At 34.5% G+C, this 17,068-nt stretch overlaps 1 protein-coding gene across 2 annotated transcripts; it reads right to left on the bottom strand.

Annotated features, from left to right (window-relative positions):
- Positions 1–9,059: 9,059 nt before the first annotated feature.
- On the bottom strand, positions 9,060–15,834 carry LOC107937085 (COBW domain-containing protein 1). Of its 2 annotated transcripts, none has more exons than XM_016869898.2 (10): positions 15,308–15,834; positions 14,674–14,739; positions 14,324–14,504; positions 13,969–14,165; positions 13,566–13,616; positions 13,357–13,448; positions 11,085–11,185; positions 9,833–9,912; positions 9,521–9,625; positions 9,060–9,373 (listed from the first exon to the last, which is right to left on the bottom strand). In XM_016869898.2, exons 1-10 carry the CDS (start codon positions 15,638–15,640, stop codon positions 9,236–9,238), a joined length of 1,344 nt encoding a protein of 447 aa, XP_016725387.1. In that variant the 5' UTR covers positions 15,641–15,834; the 3' UTR covers positions 9,060–9,235. The 2 variants fall into 2 exon arrangements, with proteins under 2 accessions (XP_016725387.1, XP_016725388.1); XM_016869899.2 differs by having other exon boundaries at positions 9,498–9,625; positions 15,308–15,799.
- Positions 15,835–17,068: the final 1,234 nt, after the last annotated feature.

Here is a 17,068-nt window from a genome sequence, read left to right on the forward strand (position 1 = left end):
TGTTACAATTTAGTCATGAAAATTGATTAGTCTAATTAGAGCCCTAGATGATAAGAAAACTTGGTAAAATTTTAGAATTAGTCTCGTAATGGGTAAAATTCGATAGAAACACACTTAATTTGTAACTTGAAATAGGTCCTGATAGTTTATATTTGTTACAATTTAGTCAATAATAGTAAAACTTGAATTAGGCATAGCAAACGAACTCAATTTAAGCTGAAATTTTTAGGCTTGCATGAATTTGACTAAAAGAAGGTCAGTAAACATTTAGATCTAAAATCGGGTTAGTTTTACCATAGGTGGTAAAATAACAAAAATGCCCTTAGGTTAAATTACCTAGGAAAAGTTTAAAGTTGTCTCATAATTTTCTTCCGTGTTAACAAATAACTAATATTCAGATAAAATTAAGGTGTTATAAGGTCAGAGTGTGTCTTGGGTGGTTGTTAGCCGAAGGGTCACTTAGGTGGCTAATGTAACGCTTCGAATTCGGGTTGATTCATCCCAATCGAGTTTGGGGTGTCACATAAGATTATATTCAATGAAGTACACTGGTGTGCACAAAAGAATGGTAGGAGTCTGAACTTTCCTTCTTTAATCATCGCGCTCTGCCAGCATGTTAATGTCTCACTTCAAGCCAATGAGGATGTCGTCCCAAATAAAGGGGCCATTACAAGATTGATTGCTGCAAAGATTTCTAGAGAAGATTTTCCACAACAACAACCTCTTGGCTCAACCTCAACATCCTCTACACCAACATTTTCCACTGTAACAACCTCCGAGACTAACAGTTTATTCAAGCAACAAGTGCTCAATTCATTGGAGGAGTTACAAAAATAGAATATCTTTTCGAGACTCAATGGCTTCAGCTTGCTGCAGATTTGGCAAAGGTGCAGGACAAACTAGCTCAATACTGGGCCTATGTGGAGAGGAGCGACACTGCTCTAAAAAGGTCCCTTCAAAAGAATTTCACCAAGCCAATGCCTGCATATCTTGACTTTCCTAAGGAATTGCAGGTATTTGTAGCAAAAGAGGTTGGTGAAGCCCAGCCAGCTGAGACAGACCCTGCCACTGCTGAGAAAAAAACCAAAGAACTAGAGGAAGAAACAGAGAAAATAGAATCAGTCAGTATTGCAACTGATTATGAGGAAGAAGAAGAAACAACTCCCACACCTGTACCACTAGTGGACAACATTGCAACTGTTCCACCTCCATTTACTGAACTTATGACTGAACAAGATTGTGAGATCAATCGGATTATTAATGAAATCACCAAATCCAATGATGTACAAGAGGACGTGCCACTCCAATAATTGAAAAGGAAAATGCGCTATAAACACAGTGCATGTAAATCCACTCACAGGACAGAATGAAGTAACTACACTCTGGTCCAAGCCAAGGAAGTTCTTTTCCCTTCCATACTTTTGGAAAAAACGGTTTTGGAAAACATAGCGAAAAATAAATTTAGGGAAAAACCAGAGTTTTAAATTTTTTTCCAAAACAAGACCTTGGCTGTGATATCTAAAGTAATAAATATTTAATCAAAATTGTACATTATTTATTCGTATAGGATGATCCTTCGATAGAGTAGTCCTCTCTGCTATCCTCAAGCTCATGTTTGTCAAGTGTGGGCTCGCTTTGAATCAAAAGAACTTTCACAAAATTACCAGTGGGGTAATTTTGAAATTTCTCTAAACTTTTGGGTCAAGTTATAAATCAGAAAAATATCTCTAAAAATTTTCTAGAATAATCTATTCACAGAATTTTCTCTCTACAACTTTGTTTTGAATTCAAGTGTGTGTAATAATGACCCAAGACTCTCTTTATATAGAGAGAATTTAAAAAGTTCAACTATGATTAAACTTAATCACTTTAATATTAAATTAATATAATATTTATCAAGATAAATATTAGATTAAATTTAATATTAAATCTTATTAAAATAATAGAATGTTTATCTACAAGATAAACATTAAATTAAATTTAATATTAAGATAATCACTTAATATTAAATTAATAAAATACTATTAAGATAAGCATTAAATTTAATTTAATATTAAACTATTAAAATAATATTATTTTTGGAATAATAAATCTGAAATCAAATTCTCTGATAGAATCTCGTTAGGAGTTTAACTCTTCCACTACTCAACCACAGATGACCAACCGTCGCCGGCCATCAGGATGCCGTCGGCACCACCATGTCCAGTGATGCAAGTGCGACACCCTAACGGCACCCTGAGTCGATTCAACTGTTGTCAATTCAATCTGGGTCAATAACGACCCGACCAGTCCGGTCTAGCCACCAGTTGAACCGTTGGCCCAGTTTCACATACTGATCCCGATTCGACCAATTTTTGGGTCTTGGTCTTGGTTTTAGGCTCTCGAGCCCAAGTTACTATCTCAGGTCCAATTTTCAAGTTCAATTACCCATTGGGCCAATTGTCTGACTTGAAAATTAACTTCCAAAAGTATCATATTAATTTTAATTTATTTGATTAATTTAATTTTACTTGATCAAAATTAATTTTTCCAAAAATCACTTAGATTTTCCAAATTAATTTTTCAAGAAAATTCTTTAATCAAATTCTCTAGTTGAACAAGTATTACGACCACCTAATTTATTTCCACATCGGATAAATTGACTCAATTAAATTATTCCTGAAGTCATAAAATTTTCTTCTGATTCAAATGCAATCCGATTGAGCTTTTGTTGAGCTAGCGAAGGAACTAATTGGACATATACAATTAGGCTCTAGTGATTGCAATTATGTCCAGAAACATCATTCCGATAATTTGCAATTACTTAACCATGGAGTCAATCCACAAGAAGTACCATGATTGAAAACTCCTTATTGTATACTCTTTACGAAAGCAATTCATCCAACTACTTTGTCCAATGACCTCGTAATGTGTGTGTCACCCGCATATGAAATCCTTGATTCCTTTGAGTTAAATCTGTTCACTTACTACAATTTTATTTTATCTCATTATCACCATTGTGTCTTCTTAATGATTGATATGACCACTATCAACAAATGACTGTGATAAATTACTCGTTCAAGAACAAGCAACTCGTGGTCACGTTCCATATTTATCAATCCACACAATGTCAATGAAAGGATATCATTAACTATTTAATTGAGCTATGAATTCCATTGTTTCTAGTAAACCCATGCCATACACAAGTCATGTACCCAGCATATCGGCTATGGCTCGGTCATCTTTAGAGCATAAACCTCCACTTATATCAAAGCAGATGAGTTGCATACGCATGGTCAGTGACTAACTCAGGATTTAGGTAAATCACACCATGAACATCACAAGTGAATTAATTCACAAAAGGATTCACAATTAATTCATCTTGGGTCCAGTCTAATGTATCATTCTACCAATGAATACATCTATGTCTCTACTCGTGGAGTCAATTGCTCTGATAGTCGAGACTAGCCATCTCCCTAATTGGAATTGTAGGCAACATAATAATCTTTCTCAGTATTTGAACCAAATGCTCACTTTGATTCTTTTATGGGATTATGGACTCATTTAGATTACCTACTGAAGTAAGTCATCTTTCTCACAATGTAAACGTTCTTTACAATGCCACTTATCTTTAATTTGAACTTTAGACAATCAATGAGCTAATGTTTGCTTGTCACAACTTCGCTATGCATGCAAAATATAAAAGACATAAGTACAAAAGACATAATAGTGAAATGTCAAATTAAATTTATTTATTTATTCATCGTTCAAATAAATAGAAAACAATTACATGTTTACTACAATATGAGCACATTTCCCAACACATACATCATGCATTTCATTTATTTTGCCATGACATTTTCTGTTGTATATCCGTACATGCATTGAGGACAATGCCTCCCTTAGGTTTGAGGGTGTGTTGAGAATTTAGTATTGCATTAAATAGTTAGTTCAACATGTTTTAATTTTTGGTTCACTTGTCATTCATTTTGACATGGCACACATAATTGTCATGGTTTGTTTTACCTGTGGTGAGTACAATCTTTACTTTTTATGTTCGATTATGAACTTAAATTCTTCAATACACCTAGAACATGTGGCAGTGGATTAGGTGAATTTAGCTTAGGAAAATTGCTTGAAAATTAACTCTTAAACATGAGATGTCCTAAACTTAGTTAGTTTTGGACTATAACGAGTGTCTTTTACTGAACTTAGGCACTTTTGAAGCCAAACTCAGTCAAATTGCCAAAGCATTACTTAAATAAAGGACAATAGGCACTTCAAAGCTTAGAATTGCCAAGTAAGTCAACATTACTTTATTTGCTCCATCATGATGTTGACTAGCAAGGTGAGTTTGAGTAAGAATGTGTAAAAAAAAAAGAACAAAGAAAAATAAAAAAATAAGGGGCACTCCACTATAGTAACAGGCTGAGTAGCTAAGGAGGTAGTTGTTTGCTCCATCCATCTTCTAAGTTAAAAGCCTTAGCTTCAAGAGTGATTTTTATTTAAATTGTAATATGATTGAGTACTCGGTAATTCAGTATTTGCTCCATTGTGATTATCGAGTCAAGGAATTTTGTGACATGTTAAATCCCCTACATTAATTTGAAAAAGAAAAAGAAAAAATATGAATGATATATATACATTTTGAGTAGGCTTAGAACAACTTGAGTTTAGGTAAAAAATTAACTAAGTGAGTTAAAAGATGCATGCTATGGCCAAAAAGCACACATGAGCACTTAGAAATTTTTGTTTAGGATGAAATTTTCTACACTACCTTTGTTGAGCAAACCTATGACACTTGAACAAGTTGTTAGAGAAAAAAGATTGCTGAGAACTAATGTATATAGTGTTATTTGAGTAGACTGCAGTTCGAGGTGGTTATGTGCAATGGCAAATTCTTGAATATATGCATTCGTGCATATCTTGCTTGAAGACAAGCAATAACTCAGGTTTGGGGGTGTGATAACTCTTGAAAAGAGTTATATTTTGTGCCTTTAGACTTGGTTAATTGCCTGTACTTATGTAAGTTTAGTTGCATTTTAGGATTTTCCATTAGTGTTTTTAGGAAATTGCATTAAAAATCTTGGACTGTGCTTAAATGTTATTACATGTTACTTCTAATTGTTTGCGGGAAGGATTTGTTTATTAAGTGGCAAGTGCAGAATGAGGAAAAGAAATAAAGAACTAAAGGTTTGTCGTGGAAAAAGGTTGGACAGTTTGCCAACACGAATGTCGTGGCAATGCTAGGAAGCGACCCAGTCAACACTTAACTGTTATCAGCCCTGTTGTACATATACTAGAAAAATTAGCCTAAAAAAGAGGAAAAAGATCATAGGATAATGGGTCTACCCTAAAGGAGGAGATATAAAACCAAAAAATAAAAACTAAAAAAGAGGGGCAGACAGTTAGAGAGTCATTTTTGGAAGGAGAAATCCCTTAGATGAAAATAGAAGGCAGCAGTTGCAACAAGGATGAAGATACAAAGGGGAACACGAAGGCAGTCCCTCCTAGTCACCGGAAGACATCGTAGCTAGAGTTGTGGGCTGGACAAGCGAAAGCTATCTTCTTAAGTTCTACCTTTAATTCTTTATTTCGGTTCTGTAATCTGATTTAAGGAGACAATGTTGATTACTATTTTGAATATGGATTCTATTCACCAATCCATGATGAAACTTTTAATTCCATTATTGGCCACGGCTTAGATTAGTTTTAATTTACTGTTTCATTCAATGGTATTTATGAATAGCATGCGAGTAATCTCTAGACATAGGTGAATATATAGCATGTTTATAAAATTAATCTAATTCTGACAAGGTTAGGTTAGTTAGACCAAAATTGAATGATATGAGCAGGTACTTGAAAGAATACTTGTAGCAGAATCTAGACATATAGCAGCGTTCTGTACGGAAAAGAGAAGAACAGTAGTAGGAACCAAACTCAAAGCCTATAGACATATAGTGCCCTAGATGAGGTAACTCAAGGCCTAGCTCTCGAAAGAAGCAGACCATAGTAAAACTATTCTGAGTAGTAGAATAAGACTGAACTTGTCGAGGCATTATTGGTTAATGAGGGTAGATACTTGGTAATCCCAGCCTTATGATTCAACATCATATATCATTTAACCTTTGTTGTAGCATCTCTATTTTCACATCCTTAGTTATTACTTGTTTACATATTATTCACGTAATTATTCTTGTAATTGTTATTGCATACTTACTCTTGTCTTGTCATAGCATTTGCATTTATTTGTTAGAATTCACATATTACACACATCAGTATTCCTTAATTATCTTTGCATTCTTTTTTTTTTCCATAGCATTAAACGTACTCTTTCATAATAATTTGACCAATTTATACCTAACCGATCCCTGTAGAGACGATCTCACTTATCACTTTATTACTTGATCCAACGTGTACACTTGCACAATTCACTTAGCATATTCACACGCGACACTAACTTTTCCATTGACAGTTAAGAAAATTTTTCATTTTGTGCACTTGATTCAATTTGTTTGAGCCTGCACTCAAAGTAATTTAGGGTTTGAGGATAGTGAAGAAGATAGATTAGTTGAAAATCGAGAAGCGACCTAGACTGCCTTCGTACAAAGTACAAGTATAATTTTGGTTAAAATTTTATTAATATAAATATCACAAGGGCCAGTTTTTAAGAATGAAATTTAAACTTTCGTTGTTCCTAAAAACATTGTTCTCTAAATCGATTTTTCTAATAGCCTTTAGGTGGTGTAGTAGCTTCTACCTCATGAGTGAAAGGGGATTACTCCAACACTTCGTCAAGGAAATTTGGTTGGAGAATATTTTCCTTTCCATGGCTTTCACCTTGGATTGTATGGATTCCTATTTCTTGTCCAAGTTTGTCAGTCTACATTGCTATCGGAGTTTTTCCCTGAGTTTCACTTTTGACTCGAAATAGTTACTCAAGATTGGGATACTTGATGGATTTTGCATTTACTAACTAAGCGAACTAAAATTTGTCGATGTGTACAAAGAAAACATTAAGAGACGTATCTATAGGAGTGGTATTCTTGAGAGTCCAAGTGTTGTCTTCCTCTTTGGGATGTGAGCTACTACTAGCTCCAATTTGGTTTTCTAAAGCTAGTTCCTTGACTATCTGGGTGAGATTTCAGACCTAATTATATAATTGTGTAATCTCATTTTCGTTTTCGTTTTGAATGGTGAAGGCAGCACTTTCTACTTCCATAGGTTGAGGAGTTCTAAGAACTTGGTTGTCGTTAGTGCAAGCCATCCTTAATAGAGCTTTTGGTGGCCTCCTATGACATGTTGAAGGATCACATTGAGGGGTAGTCTTTGCTACTTTCTTTGAAGGCATGATGACTTGAGTTCGACTCTCAATTAAAGCACAAGATGTTGCGAACAAAAAAAAATTGAGAATTAAAATAGGGAGAGCATTTATATTTAATAACAACTAGCAATGATAGCTTGGTGAGATTATGTGACAAAAAGAGTTAGTAATGGAAAAAGGAAGATAATTTGAAGTTTTATAAGTGGGGAGGCCCTAGAGTCAACTTTGTGAACCCCTCTGACTCCTTGAGAGATAGAAAATCTAGAATGAGTTGAAGAAGCAATAGAGATCTAAGGATAGTCATTTTAGGCGCCAAAGGGGCTAAGTGAGGACCCTAAGGGGGATTACGAATGTTTCAAACTCCTCATACTTGGTGAGAGAAATGTTGGTTCTTGTAGTATCTGATGGAGGTAGACCTTGTAAATACAAGAGAGACAAATAGGATGTGCTATGTAGACTCCTCGAACTTTTTAAGGGTGAAGGACTTGAAACCTCTTTACCCATAATTTCGAGTAGCAGAGAAACTACATGTGGTGAAGAGAACTTTTAAAGTTTGAGCTTGACCTTTTGGAATTGGAAGGTCGTGGATATATGTGATTCTTCCTTGAGTTTTAAGCAAGGTGTGGTCTTCTTTACTTAATCTACTCCTCAAAATAGGCTTTGAGCCACCTTACAAGCTATTGAAATTTAACTCGACAATCTTATTTTCATTTTCTAAAACATAAGTTCATTTCTTTCATTCAAGGACCAAAATATAAGTAAAATAAATTTATCTTTTTTGTTAATTATGTAAATTTTATAATTAATTTTAATCTATTAAATTTGAAATAATAAACCGATATCAATTTAAGTTGTTGAGTAAATGGTAGCAACCATAGTGAGAACTTTTAAAATAAGAACCATGAGAGAATCAAAATGATCTTAGCCATTGAATCAAAATAAATAGTTCTAAGCCTTAGATTTTATACTTATCTTACCGTATTAAAGCAAAACTAGCAACAGTCAATATTTTCTTTCTTTTTTTCTTTTCACCATGTAATTAAAGTCTTAGGGTGAATTTTTTTTAATAATCTTTACTTTTAGAATTCTATTTTTGAAAAAAAAAATGTAATGGAAAGCAAGAGATTCATGTTATTAAGATTTATCAATTTGGGTATTACGCATTTATTTTTCTTGATTGAAAAGATTGGTCGTCCATTTCGTTCTAAAAAAATCAATACACAAATTAATTAATCTTAATAACCCTAACCTCTTGCTATATTTTTCTCAAAAAATTAAATCTAAAAGTTAAATATCATCCATTTCTTTCACCTTTGAGACTTTAAAAAAAGAAAAGGATTGTATTTTGTTACTTTTATTTCAATAAATTAAGATAAACATAAAATCTAAAATCTAAAACATAAAACCATTCATTTTGATTGATGATTAATATCATTTTGATTCTCATTTTAAACATAATTATCATCTAAGTAAATATAATAAAAAATTTATATCAGGCGACTAGTTCTTTTCCTTAACAAAATAAGTTAAGAAAAACAATGATACTGGAAGTTTCAAAATTTTATTTAAAAATGACTTAACAATAAAAAAAAAGAGTCAAGAACACCTTTATTTTATTTTTTGATATCATAATTTAATTTATATTTTATAATTATTCTTATTGAATTTGTATGGCTGGACTCTTAATATTAAGTCAACCTAAAATACATGTAACTTGTACAGTTGAACCATTTTTTGTGTTTTAAACATTTCTATAGATTCTTTAACAGCAAACATAATAATAATAATAATAACACCACTGTTTACATGATAAATCAAGCCCGGCAACCACCTCGGCCCTTTTTCCCCTTGCAAGCATAAAGGCAAAAGAGGGGCAATTCCATATTCTATCAAGTCAAAATGCAATGGTCTGGTCCTATTCAGTCAATGTTATCATAGTAAACAAGCTTTAAAACCCTTCTCCAATTCCTCTGCATTCAAGTTCTTGCCGATGAATACAATCTTGTTTATTCTCGGTTCATCTGCTCCCCATAACCGGTCTGGTGATCCTTGAAATATGTCATGAACTCCCTGTTCATTTCATTATAAAACTCAATCAGCACTCTCCCATCCGATGCTCAAATAACCGTATTTTATTTTATTTTCATAGCAATAAGATCATAGATACAAGCGCACAGTGGATAGACAAACGGACCAATCAAACGTCACGCTCCTCACCTGAAAGACGAACCTCTCATCCATACCCTGAACAGAAAGAAGACCTTTCATCCGGTAAATGTCATCGCTACGTTCCAACAACAATGTACCAAGCCATATGTTAGCCTGCAAGATGAAGTAAATAAAACCGTAAAATGAAGGTTTTAATACTTTCTGACCAAAACAATAACTTATCACGATAATGAAACAAATTCTGAAGAACCTATGCAGACGGAAGAAACCCCATTAACTAATAGGCCCCCGCTCATATGCCTGTATTTTAGGATCATAATCTAATCTAGAGCTGGAGGAAGATTATGCTTTAAAACCAACCTTCTCTAGATCTAAGCTCCCTTCACAAACTATGCTGACAGAGGAAACTCCTGGGTCATGAGTATGATCATGATGATGGTCTGCATGTCAAAGTACAAGGTTTTAGCTTCAGTAGAAGAGTAAAGCTTCAGCACGTCGACAAGATAATTGTACAATTTGCAAGTAAGCATGACCGCATCCAAATTGCCTTGCCAAAGAAATAAAAAATACGAGGGCCTAAATCAGTAGCTTAAGCCTAGAAGAAACTAGTGACAGACTTTGGGTAGAGATGGCATTAGTGAGGTATAAGATTCCTCGCAAGTGAAATTTAGATTGTTATCCAGATTATACGTGTTTGTGTAGTTCAGAAAGATACAATATTTGATTTTTGTGAGCTCTAGTTTCCACGATAAAGCTTGGCACTATCAGAAACCAATAGCATGGAAGAAGGCTTCAGAGTGAATCATTATAGAAATGAATATGTGCCACATAATAAGCTAGTCTGACTTCTTCTCAATCTTCTAAAATCCACATATTTCTTTCAAACTACAAATCAGATTTATATCTTAGCCAAAAGCATTAATATGAACATTGCTGAAGTGCCAAATCTACATCAAACAAGAATTTAACATGTTCAGGGCTCAGGTGGTCAGATTGGAAAAGATATTCATGCATATCTGCAGTCTGATGACAATTAGCTCACCCTCTATGGAAACCTTGTAACCACTTCAAAGAGTGACATTTTAGGTTGAAAATGAAAGTAGCAACTAGCTTGAGGATTCTTTATAGCTGATTATGCTTTTAAATTTTTAACAACTCAGCTTAAGTTCAAATTCATTCTTGCTCCTAACATGTTCCACCAAATAAATCAATTTGGTGACAAATACCTATTTAGACGCAAGTCAACAGGCAATGCCATAATTCACAACTTATCACGAAACATTTCGTTTCACAAATTAGACATTATTCACCATTACTAACTGGACTGATTTATTATTGTCATTAAAGCACAAAGGTGTCTGACCACATGAAAAACAGAAATTACAATTCGACATATCTCAGAAAAGAAAAAATGTAAACAGCAAAGCATATAGTGGACTACAACAAGAAAGCAACCCATTGGACTATTAGAAACAAAAGTAAACCAAATACCACTCTTCAAGAACAGTGAACATATACTATTGCTAATAAAGACAAACATGAAATAAATAAAGAGAAACCTTTTAAAAACACATGCAAAATGACTATTTGGTATCATGACAAGTACAGTTACCATGTTTATGCTCATGTTCATGATGATGATGATGGTGATGATCATGATCATGATGGTGAGCATGATCTTCTTTAGTACCATCATTGACGGAACTCTCAATCCTGGCAAGATTTAAGCACAAAAGTCAGTCAACAACCAAAATTCAGGGGTTGATGAACAAAAAATTCCAAGTAAATGGATGATTCTATGAAGCATGGACACCGCCATGTAATATAGATACAATCTGAACAAAGAGACAACAATTCTAAAATTTCTCAAGATTCGGGTGCAGCAGGACACAGCAATGAAAAATAAATATTTTAACATTATAGTGTTCATTTTAAATAAAATATTAATATTTTTTTATCAAATAAGTAAATTTAACTACACAAATATATCCTTATAGTAACATTTGTTTAATTAAAATTTTTCATAATAATAAATAAATGACTCCCACAAATATTTAACTTTTTACTTCTCAAACTCATTTTCAATCTCACAAATCCAAATACCCATTTCCACGTTTCCTAATTCCCATACCCATTTCCTGACATTTTGCCTTCTTTCTTCCCCATCATCTTTCCTCCCTCCCTCATTGTCTTTACTCTTCCCATTCTGGCTTTTGTTTCTTTTTTGGTTTCCCAAAGGTACTTTCAGGCCAAGTCCAGCAGTATCCCTTTTGTGACACATGTCTTGACTCTGTCTGATTTGAGAACTTCATATCAGGGCATGTCCAGTACTTATTTGGCTGTGTTAGCTCCATGTCGATGCTTCATAGATAATCATAAAAGAAATGCTCATAATACCAATGTTATGGATGCAACTACATATAGCCCACAGGAAACATAAGCATGAATAACCCAATCCAAGGAAGACTCAGTGTAGAAGTTCTTTTATACTTTTGAAAAATCACAGCTCAAGTCATGGCTGGTTTTTTTATGGGTGAGGGCATAAATTGCAGGCACCAAGATGTTGCCAATCTAATCACTCAACAAATGATATAAGACAATCTACAAAAGCAATAACCTGAACCAAATATAAGAATGTAAACCCATGTAACAAAGAGATTTGATATAGGTAACTATTCTCCTGTGTCGTATGCTCTTCTTTCATGTTCTCAGTTCATAAAAAACAATGATATTGATCATAAAATCCAGCACTCTTTTCTGAATAATGAGCGGTACTACCTAGAAAGAGCTCCAAAAAATGACTCGACAACAAAAGACAACTCTACCAGCAATTGTGAAATACTTGATAGCATAGGTGAAGTTCAAAAGCTGATCAGCCACTATAGAAGCAAACTTACAGTAGAAAACCTGAAACCTTTGGCAACTTAATCCATTCTAATTTACTTTATTCGACTGAGATGCTTTCAGTCCTATCATCCTCAATTCCCATTCTCAGCCCTCCTGTTTTAAGAAGACATTGGATTTCAAAAGTGTAACCTCAAATCATGTTAAATTTCTTCCTTATCCCTCTTGAGAAAACCAAGGCAAGTTATCTATATAAATCTATATTGACCTAAAAAAACAATTGCAAAGGTTCCACTAGAAGAGAAGTGTGTGTGCCCTGGGGGGGGGGGGGGCAATCAATGTCAATCCATGAAAACCGGAGCACAAGAAGCTGCAATGTTAAGCAGAAGAAAGCAACATATGCTATTTTGTAAAAGATGTCAGCACTCAGCAGCACAATAATTCCTCTAAGAATCAGAAAATTAGGCTGTCGGACAGCCTTCACTCTCTCAGGAAAACAAGTCATACATTAACCAATATGCACATGAAAGGCTCTACTGAAATCTTCTTCAGATTCCAGAGAATTAATCTCAACACAAGGGTCAATAAACCCATTCCGAATCAAAATTATCTTATTATAAATAAATTTAAAAATGTCTGTCAAACTATTTTCCAGTAAGATAAGGGGGAATAAGAAGCATTAAAGAAACATTTTGAATGTCTCAACCTGCCCCTCTCCCTTCTCTTTTCAAAGAAAAGGGAAAGAGAATAGATAAAAATACAACAACGATGAGTTAAATCAAAACATTAATTTTACCATCCATGATGGCTGTGTATTACTAAAATGATTCCAAACAGGCAGTGTTCAACAAATAATTTCTCAAAATGGAAATGAAGCTCAAGAGGCAGTTCCAAGACCAAATCAAAGAGAGACAGAAGACTTTCTGCTTAACAAAAATAGAACATGATGATAAAATGGAAAAAATGACAATACTTGTAATAACTACTTTAATGATTTCCTTTACTGAAAATGGAGGTACTAAATCAGAGCAGAAAACAACCTCTCCAAATCAAAGCCTCCTATCCCAAGAACATACTCCAAGTCAACTTTTCCAAACTCTGTGTGCTTGAGATGAGCCATACCATTAATGCTCTGCAAGCAGGCAATGTCATCTTTGATCAGAACCATGAAAAATAAAGAAGTAACAAATAGCATCCTAAGTTGCAATAAAACTATTTAATAATAAGAAAAAAGCAGCAGAAAACAAACCCTTATCCGCTTAACCAGGGACGTAATTTCTGGCTCACCAACAAGATCAGTCTATCAAAACAAACAATAATATATCAGCTAGCCATTAGAAAAGAAATTCAATATAACAGATGGAAGTCTTTGAACATGTCCTATAAGAGTTCTATGAGTAATATCTAGTTGAGGTGGATCTAAAGAACCATAGAATCAGAAAAATGAAGAAAGCTCTTTTTGTTGAGATAATGTATAAATTCAAAATGGCAATGAAAAGAAGAGATACGTGGCTGGCCGCAACCAAATATTAGGCAATGGTTTGAGTCAAAGTTCAAGAGAATAAAACAAGTTCAATAATGTTTTTGTTTGGGTATTGATTAATAACTAACTGAATGCTTTGCACTTCCAATTATGTGGTCATCATAAGTACCTTGTTTACAATTATGCGGTCAGCATAAGCAATTTGCTCTACTGCCTCATTGACCACTCCCTTTGGTTTGACCTCATCCAAATGAAAGCCAGCATGTTTTGCATCAACTAGAGTAACAACACCATCTAACTTGACATCATTGAAAACCTGATCCTCAGCATAAAATGTCTGAATTATTGGTGCAGGATTTGCCAACCCTGGTAAGGTGGATGTGGAATGCAAAAGAAGCAAACATAATAACTTATCATGCTCAAGCAAAGAGGAAAACTCAGATATACACCAAATGCAACAACACAAACAAAAAGTTATTACTCTTTCTATAAATTTTTACAGGTGCTTTGAGATAATTTCCAACCTGTAGTCTCGATTACAATGTGGTCAAATTTCCCTTTCTTCTTACTGACTAGCTCTGCAATCATCCTCACAAGATCACCCCTTACAGTACAGCAGAGACAGCCATTGTTAAGCATGACTATGTCCTCAGCCCCAGCAGCTTTAGCAGCAACAAGAGAGCCATCGATGTCTACTTCACCATACTGAAATGTTCAAATTGGAAAAAAGAATTAAGATAATAAGAAATTAAACAATAACTTACTCATTAATAGCTCACCTACTCTAATGATCTTACAAAAGATCAACTATTGTGGACCCTTTATTGCCATCATATCAAGCAATGAATGTTAAAGCAGAATTAAACTCAGATACCTCATTCTCTATCACTGCTATACGCTTCCCGTGATCTGCAGTCAAGATGTGATTGAGTAATGTTGTCTGTTCCACAACACACAAAAGTTCAAAAAGATTAATACGTCAACCAGCCAACTCTTTCAATAAAAAATGTTGAAATCCTATCAGAAGAAGAAACGCAAAGTTTGATTGCCAAATGTGTTTGTGATAAGAAAAGAGACAAATAGGTGTACAGTAACAACATTTACAGTTGTTTATTGACATTTAAACTATATTTTAGTCAATAAATTTGAAGTTTAATGCAAAAGGATAGTTTTCACAAGTTAATTTAGCAGCTATTACAAAATATACAGAATTTCTAAAGTTGGGCGGAGTTAATAATATCCTTTAAGCTACAAAGGACAAACTTAGCAATCATTTCAAACATATTTTCCACAAAAGGCAACAATCTTTTTCTGCAGTTTACAGCTATAGCTACAAAATCCAAAGCCAAAATCCGATGAATTCGTAAAAACTATGAACCAACCTAAAATCCCAGAAAATAAACAGAACCAGGCTAAACCGATACTCAATATATTTAACTTTAAAGACCATTTACTTTCAATAAAGAAACTTCAAAGACGATTTCAACCTTTGGTAAAGCAGTTGTTACCTTGCCAGATCCCAAAAAGCCGGTGATTATGGTGGCGGGAATGCGAGTATCAGGAGGAATTTTAGTAGAAACGTCGGAATCCTCGCTCTGTGGAGTAGTAGTGGCGGTGGCAGCTACTGAGAACCGGCGGCAGCGGTTAAATTTGGAGAAATTGGAGGTGGATAAAACGGTGAGAGATGAAGAAGGCAACGGTTTGGAAGAAAGGGAGCGGGTATTGATGGTGGAGGATTTGAAGAAAAGAGGGAGAACCGTGGTTTTTATTCCGGAGCGGCGGCGACAACGAGTGGTAAAGTTGATGAACGTTGTGGCGATGTCCATTGATAGCGTCGCCATTTTTTTTGTATTCGAGTTGGTTATTGCTGGGATTCCGGTTTGGGGGGAGAAGGATGAAACGGAAGAGCAAGAAAGGAGGCTTATCTTCGGACGTGGGCTGTGGAGGTTTTATTTGCGTTTTGTATATTTCTTAATAGCTTGGGATTTTTCCCCCTCTATCAAATGGAACTTTCATGACAAAACATGACTATTTTACTAAAAAAAATCATTTCCAAATTTATTTATGAAAATAGGTCACTTTAAATTTTATTTACCGAAATAGGTTAAAAAATTAAAAATACGTCCACGTAAGTGTGTTTTAAAGGAAATTTTTAGAAAAGTACGTCCTTAGGGGAGCGTTTTTGCCATGTTAGCATAAAACGCACTAACGTGAACGCGTTTTGCTGACATAGCAAAAACGTTCCCCAGGGATGCGCTTTAGCCAGTGTTTTTTGCCCAAATGGTCATTTAAATTTCTCTCTAAATTTCTCAAAAAAGCTCTCAAATTTCTCTTTAAATTTCTCAAAGCTCTCTTTAAATCACAATTTCCTTTAATTTTTTTTCTAAATCAATATTATTTTTTTATAATTTCTAAGATATTTGATCATGTTAGCAATGGTCGGGGAATTAATTTGTCTCGATTATAAACATATCTCCGTCGAGCAAATGAAAATGGTAAGGGTTAATTTCAATTTTTTAATATTATTTAATTTTTTTCATTTATGTAATTTTAATTAATATTTATTTATGATTTTTTTATAACAGTCGGTAGATCAAGTGTTACAATGTTATATTCGTAATATGTCTGGTCCTCCATCACCGTTGATAGAAAATTACTTGAGGGATGCGAATTTTAGGCATGTGGCCAATATAGGTCGGGGGTGCAAATTGGACCCGAAACTCATTAGCGCGTTCATAGAGAGGTGAGACCCTAGACGCACACATTTCATCTTCCATACGAGGAGTGTACCATCACTTTGGAGGACATGCAGTTACAATTGGGGTTGCCAGTAGATGGGCTCGTACTCACCGAGCCCGCTCAATCTGCTAATTGAAGAGCCGTATGCTACGATTTTTGGGTGTGATTCCAGATAATATTTATGAAGGTCAGATCGAGATGGGCTGGTTAAGAGACACATTCTCGGAGCCAAGGGATGATTCAACTGAAGTAGAAAGACTATGATACGTTCGGGCATACATCATTGAGATCATTGGAGGTTATCTGATGCCAGACTTGTAACAAAACCTCGTACATCTGAGGTGACTGCTGAAACTCGTCGATTTTAGAGCAGCTTGCGAACTCAGTTGGGGGTCTGTTGTGTTGTCGACATTGTACTAGGAGATGTGCCAAGATTCACAACCAAGTAAAGTCAAAATCAGAGGTTGCCTATCACTACTACAATCATAGCATCGGTTTAGCTTTCTATTTTTACGTCCTCAAGTGAACCA

This window comes from Gossypium hirsutum, chromosome D06 (genome assembly GCF_007990345.1).
Source record: "Gossypium hirsutum isolate 1008001.06 chromosome D06, Gossypium_hirsutum_v2.1, whole genome shotgun sequence".
Classification (NCBI taxonomy): domain Eukaryota; kingdom Viridiplantae; phylum Streptophyta; class Magnoliopsida; order Malvales; family Malvaceae; genus Gossypium; species Gossypium hirsutum.